The following is a 7,080-nucleotide window of genomic DNA, read 5'->3' on the forward strand; positions in this document are numbered from 1 at the left end:
CTCCTTATTTGGGATACATTCGGCGATCGAAGTCACCGGCTCTTTAGCCATCAACTCTCCATTTTTCATATATCCATTTGTTTTGTCTTGTTCCATACACACCTGGTTTTCATTCCCTAATAATTATACATGTATTTAGCCCTCTGTTTCCCATCATGTCTTTGTGTGTAATTGTTTGTTTGGTATTGTGGATTGATTATTACTTATGTCATGTTACGTGTCTTTGGCACGTTATTGTTTTTATGTGCTATGTATTTTGGAAAGGAATTAAAGTGTGCCTGTTCACTGCACTCTGCTCTCCTGCACCTGACTTCGCCTCCCGTATACACATTTGACAGTCATCTATGAACATTTAAACATCTTGGCTATGTTCCGTTACAATCTCCACCCGGCTCAGCAAGAAGAGTACTGGCCACCCCTCATAGCCTGGTTCCTCTCTAGGTTTCTTCCTATTTTCTGGCCTTTCTAGGGAGTTTTTCCTTGCCACCGTGCTTCTACACCTGCATTGCTTGCTGTTTGGGGGTTTTGCCTGGGTTTCACTTTGAGATATCAGCTGATGTTAGGAGGGCTTTATAAATAAATTTGATTTGATTTATAAATACTTTTGATTTGACAGACAGGCTCTATTACGGTCTGCCAGCTGCTGTTTTTGCCCTGCTCATAGGACATGATGGACCGTGTGTGTGTGTCCGTGTCTGCAGTAATGTGTGTGTGCATGCGTTCCTAGAAATGAATGCGTGGTGTGTGTGTGTGTGTGTGTGTGTGTGTGCGCATGTGGTGTGTGTTCGTGCGTGGGGGGGGGTTAGGAGTTAGGTTTAGGGTTTGGGTAAGGGTTAGGGTTACAGGTTAAGGTTATGGTTTGAGTTAAGGTTAAAGTTAGGGTTATGGTAAGGGTAAGGTTTAGGGTTAGGAGTTAAGGATAATAGGATTTTGAATGGAAATTAATTTTAGGTCGTCATGGGGATAGAAGAGCATAACGTCTCTGTGTGTGTGTGTGTGTGTGTGTGTGTGTGTGTGTGTGTGTGTGTGTGTGTGTGTGTGTGTGTGTGTGTGTGTGTGTGTGTGTGTGTGTGTGTGTGTGTCTGTGCGTGCATACCTGCAAACCGGTACATCGTTAGTGGTCTGAGTGAAATGGATAAACTACTGTGATACATCCAGGTGCCTCCAGAGGTGTTAGCCTATCATGTTCTGTGAGCTTTTATCACTAATCACCTCTGCTGATGACACACAGAGTAATTATCAGGCTGACATGTAGCACTTAAAAGCTGACACTAACAGGTGCTGAGCCAGGGAGGCTTGCTGTCTCTAATGCTACATGTGGCGGCGATCTGCTTTTAATAGTGCAAACATAGAGGAGGTATGAATAGACGTGTTGCCATGACCCTTGCCCATTGTGCTGCATGTATTCACTGAGTCGACTCTTGGACTACAACAAGCATGTATTCTGATTGCCAACAGTAGTAGTCTGTTGAATGTGGCACTTGATAATCAACTGTATAATCACACTCATTGTGGAGTGATTGACCTGTGCTCAGCCACTCTCTCCTTGCAACATGATGCAGGCAAATTATGAGAAAATACACTGCTGCAATAGGGTGAAGGCAGAGGTTGAATATGAGTACAGCCAGAGAGAGAGAGGTAGAGTGAAGGAAAGAGAGAGACAGACATACAGTGGTAGGATCATAATTTGATCCAGCAGGAAAATACAGACATACAGGCAGACTAGGTCCATAGAAATAGGATGTTCCAGTGTTCTGGGTGGATATGTGGATAGGTAACTAACTTGGTGATGTCACAATGCCCCTTCACCAGGGAAGGAGAACTAGTTGTTAGAAGGGAACATTATGAGGTAACATGTTGCCACGGAAACACACATATGTCATAATCTCAGACCACATTAAAACGGTCAGACAAGCTCAGGTAGAGCGCATTAGCTACATTCGAACGATCTCTCAACGTATAACTGATTTGATTGATTACAACAGTACACTACCTTGTCGTGACATGGGTCAGAGACTAAGTGACCCTGTCCCTGAGGTATCCCATAGGGAGCAACCAAAGGAGACACAGGAACATAAAGATAAACCCAAGGAGAAGAGGATCCCTCAAGCCCTGACCTTTCTTCAGCTGTTTACACTGCTGAGCTGCGTCAAGGTGAAGAAAACACCCTTTGATCCCTCCCAGAGTGGTGATGGGAGAAAGGGAACAACGATAAATGATACAAACAAAAATAATGACTCAGATACTGGTGAGTGTTAGGAGGTGTATATTGATTAGTGCTGCTACATAGTACAATTATCTAGGCTTCACTTGGGAAAAAACAGGTTATGTGTCTTAGAAATGTTTCACTTACAGGCTTGGACTACTCTGCAGGTGACGTGAAAAGGATCAAGGACAAGAGTAAAGGAAAGGTTGGGGGAGAGAAACATAGCATTGAATCTCAGGACCACAAATCCAGAACGACACAGGAAAAAGAAAAGGACATTAAACAAAGACCTAACTCGGTAAAACATCCAAACTTGCTTATTAATGAGGATTAACCAATGCATTTGACAACTGATAATGACCACAATAAGGATAACACAGCATATTGTGTTGAATCTGATTCTTTGACATGGCTTGACAAATGTGATAATGTCACAATGCCCCTTCAGAGAGGGTAGATCTAAACCTAAAGTTATTAGGAAAAGTCAAAACAGAATCCATGGAACGTCCCAACTCTTACCTTTGACGTTGAAATTGAAATGGTTAAGGTTAAGGTTTAGGGTTAAGGTAGGGGTTAAGGTTAGGTTTTAGGGTAGGGACGTCAGCACTAACCCTAGTTATTATGGGGTAACATTTTGACATGGAAACACACTTAGGAAATATTATTTGTTGCCAATCAAGCTAAAGCTCATTGGCTTCGTATATTCAACATTGATATTGTAGTTTGAAATGTCAGTAGATTTCTAACCGATGTACTGATTGCGACACTGAGGTCTCCCCTGAGGAGCAAGCAAAGGAGACCCAGCAGAAAGAGAAGAAGAAGAGCATCCATCCAGCTGTGGCGGCCCTGCAGCTGTTCACTCTCTTCTGCTGTGGTGGGAAAGTCAAGCTGAGGAAGACTCGTCCCTCTCAGAACAGACAGAGTAGAAAGGACCAGGACAAAGATAATGCATCTGATACTGGTGAGTGTTATGGGGTGTCTGCTGATTAGATATAGAATGAGATTGGCTCCACTTGGAAGAACGTGTCTTCAAAATGTCTAATCTACACAGGTTCAGACTTGTCTGGAGGTGATGTTACAACCCAAAGGGTCAAGGACAAGAGTAATGGAAAGGTGGGCAGGGAGAAAGACCGGACTGAAGTTCAGCTGTTGAAATCATCTCAGGACCACGAACCCGTAAGTACAACACCAGAAACAGACAAGGGAACTAATTCAGGACAAAGACCTAACTCTGTGAGACAACCAAACATGCTGTATCATATTTTATTGTGAGCAAAATATCTTTCCCATAATGCTGTGTTATCATTGGGTGTTACAATTGTGTTGTGCAGGAAAATCGAAGGACACGCCGGCAAGTGAAGACCCCTGTGGAGGAAATTTACATGAGACCTGACTCTCCGACTCTACCACGTGCTCACGTAAGTTACTGAAACCTAAATTACTATACGGACAGACAGAGATTAAAGCATCTAGACAATTTCCCCTCTGACCTCAACCTAACCACCCTTTTCCTCCGGGTAGAGATCAGTCTCTCAGTTGTCCCTGGCTCGGAACCTGGCCATCGTCCCGCTGGAGTGGCAGCTACCCGGAGTCCCTCTGCCCACCTCGTCTATGGCAACTAGGACAGAGAGAACGCCATCCTCTACCAACACTTCGACACATGCGCAGATGGAAACACAGACATCAGATATGAACACAGACACACGGACCGCTTCTACCTCTCAGAGCCAGATCTCCATGGTCTCATCGGAGACCATGATAGATCTTCACATGTCAGACTCCATTACCCAGACCTCCACTCTTGACATGGCACTGACCCCTGAGATCACTAAGGACATGATCACTACTGACGAGGATGTGAAGGATGACTCTGCTAAAGATTTGATCTCCACCCTAACAGACACCTCTATGAAGAAATCCATCAGTGAGACCAGCCTGGAAGACCTCATCGCTGAGTATGAAGATGACAATGAGCTGAAGGATATGGCTGCCTCCTCTACCCCTGCTACTGATAATGACAATGAGGATGCAATGCTGCTGGAGATTGCAGCACTTTTTGACTGATTACATGTTGACAGTGGAGACCGAGCTGCCTCTGCATCTCTGAAGAGTCAATAGGTCTAATTAACATTTCAATGTAGCAAAAGCTATACTTTGATCAATTAATAAAACATTTTTTCTGCAGCAAATTTTCACTACGGTTGATATGTGACGCAGCATGTTTAGATTAGACCTATTTGTTTGAATTCACCAAAAATAATAAATATTACTGCCAAGGGAACAATCAAACTACTGCAGGTAGGGAAGAGTGAATATATCAGCATAGAGTTCATTTGGACAATAATGATCCATAAGCATATTGCATTCTGTAATGTATGAAATAACATATTCACCCACAGCGAATACAAATCAGACGTGTTCTATTTTCTCCCTCTGTCCTTCCCTCCCACATCCTGATGAGGTTTAGATCGTCATGTTATCCAGCCCTTAAACTGTTTAGCATTTTAATAACAGCTCGCAAACTCAGGGCCTAATTACCTTTGTTACACATGCATCAAATAGAGTCCACCTGTCACCACATATCTGAGCCACCTGAAGATGCTGTGTTACTGGTGGGTTTCCAACTGATTACAGGGAGATTGGTTAAGTAAGTCAACCTAAATAAGGATGGTGGGAACATCCTCATACTACAGCACATCATTCTCTTTGCCTATATTACAGAAGGGGAGGATATATTGGTGTCATCAGAGTAATTGATTAGCACACATACTGTATGGGTCATTTTATCACCTTGAATGGTGACAGAATAGAGAGCTTTGAAACAAGTGTTAAAATACCAGGTTAGGTTGGCAACCTTGCTTGGAAGAGCTATGGTTTTCTTAGAGAAACTGTATTGTGCTTGTTTGGAACCGTGCCTATTTCTCTCTTGGTCTTCGGATGGTTGTTGAACGCTAGAATCCAGTCTGTCTTGATTTCTGTCACACTAATGGACTCGAAGGCAGAGCTGCATCCTCGTCTGTGCTCGATGAAGAAGGGTGTGACGGGCTATGTTTTCAACTTGCACAGTGAGAAGTCTAAACCAGGCCAGTACATTAGAGTTGTGGATGAGGAATCTCCTGCTGACAAGGCTGGCCTCAAACCGCAGGACAAGATAGTATAGGTTAACAGTATGTCGGTAGTATGAATGCAGCACAGTGAGGTGGTAGCAGCCATCAAGGCCGGGGGAGATGAGACCAGTCTACTGGTGGTGGATCGTGAAGCAGAAGCTTCCTTCAACAGCTGCAACGTCATTCCTACAGAGGCCTACCTCACAGGACCTCTTCCTGAACCTGTGTCCAATGGAAGAGCAGAAGAAGAGGAGCTGGATGGTAAGGTAGCAGTAAAGCCTAAGGTGTCTGTCAGTGCATCGACATCCAGCACCACCTCCACTGCCTCTCTACCGACATCCGCTGCCAGCACCCCTCCAGAGGTACGGGTGCCTCCGGTTCAGGAGCCTAATGCGAGCCTCAGCTTGTCTCTAGCCCAGGGAGAGCCCAGAGAGAGCTCACCAGAAACGCTCATCCAAGAAGGCCCCTGCCATGGACTGGAGCAAGAAGAACGAACTCTTCAGTAACCTATAAATCACCTTTCCTTCCTCCTTTCTCTCGCCCTCACTCCTTCTTTTGCTCTCTCTCTCAAGCAGACACACAATGTACGACGTGAACAGTGTTAATAGTTTGTGATTTTTCATGTGCTAAATTGAGGGGTTTTCCACTTTATTTTTTTCAATTAAAAAAAAATAATTGAAACGCCACTCCTGCATAAGAAACATTGTATAGTTTCCATCTAGTAGGATGATGAAGAAATCAAGATGATGGAATATATGGAAATAAGAAATGAATGCGTGTGTATCATGAAGGTGTGTTGAATCTTATTGTCAGTCTATAAACAATCTGATTGGTTGCTATACTTCCTTGTAGAATCACGAGCTAGCTAATAGCAAGCTGGGAGTGATTGAGTTTTTCGGGATGAGTTAAGATGAATCAAAACTTCTTTCCAGAGACGTTCATGTTTAGTAATTCTGCCTGATCACTGGGTTCAGTCCGTATGGTTGAAGATCTGAGTTATTTCTCAATCTATAGTTAGTGAATTTTCCTGCGTTTGTGGAGATTCACAGTAAACGCTGTATACGTCGACGCAATTGGAAATGACCTTTAGATTTGAACCTGGATCTTCTGCGATATGAATGAAACCCAGCCCTTAATAAATGACTAACTATCTGAATTCTTTAGCAATACAAGACCATCGTCTGACCATCGCTTAATGAGAGGTCTACGCGTCTGGTTAGCAGATATCACTGAATTTGTTCAGGAAATGTGTCATTCTAATGCTGACCACTGGTGTACTACCCTATCATTTTGAAGCTGTTGACATGTCAATTCTTAGACTGTAGAACTCATTCAGAATACATGAGATTCTCTGTTCTATATGTGACAATCATTGTTGGTCACATTTTGGTTAAAGGGACTGAGGTATGTGGTTCGAGATGTTAACCCAAAGTAAGCTGTTGTTTAACTGTAAAGTTGTGATTAAACTTTTTGTCCTGAAAAAAAATACAAAGTAAAATAAAATACAAATAAAAAATACCAGGTGAAAAATGCTCCGTTAGAAAATCACTTTGAGAATTGAGGTATTTTATGAATTCTCACAGGGAAGATTTCGGTCAAACTGCACTTTTCTGTCTCTGTCATGCCTGTGGTCTGCATGGATAATGAGCTGAGAGAAGCAGTAGTAGCAGCACATCGTTTAGGGCTCCAGCCAAGCTGTTCCTCACCTGAGAAACCCCCTAGTTGTACATGAGTGCACTCTCCATAATAAAGATCATCCTGACATCA

At 43.2% G+C, this 7,080-nt stretch overlaps 1 protein-coding gene and 1 pseudogene across 1 annotated transcript; both read left to right on the forward strand.

Moving 5' to 3' along the window:
* The first annotated feature begins 1,957 nt into the window (after positions 1–1,957).
* LOC135553893 (uncharacterized) lies at positions 1,958–4,380 on the forward strand. Its single transcript, XM_064985821.1, has 6 exons — positions 1,958–2,248; positions 2,356–2,504; positions 2,978–3,167; positions 3,258–3,382; positions 3,538–3,624; positions 3,728–4,380. Exons 1-6 carry the CDS (start codon positions 2,005–2,007, stop codon positions 4,268–4,270), a joined length of 1,338 nt encoding a protein of 445 aa, XP_064841893.1. The 5' UTR covers positions 1,958–2,004; the 3' UTR covers positions 4,271–4,380.
* A 375-nt stretch (positions 4,381–4,755) lies between these two features.
* On the forward strand, positions 4,756–5,826 carry LOC135552883 (Na(+)/H(+) exchange regulatory cofactor NHE-RF1-like; annotated as a pseudogene).
* Positions 5,827–7,080: the final 1,254 nt, after the last annotated feature.

The sequence above is a fragment of the Oncorhynchus masou genome, chromosome 2 (assembly GCF_036934945.1).
Source record: "Oncorhynchus masou masou isolate Uvic2021 chromosome 2, UVic_Omas_1.1, whole genome shotgun sequence".
Classification (NCBI taxonomy): domain Eukaryota; kingdom Metazoa; phylum Chordata; class Actinopteri; order Salmoniformes; family Salmonidae; genus Oncorhynchus; species Oncorhynchus masou.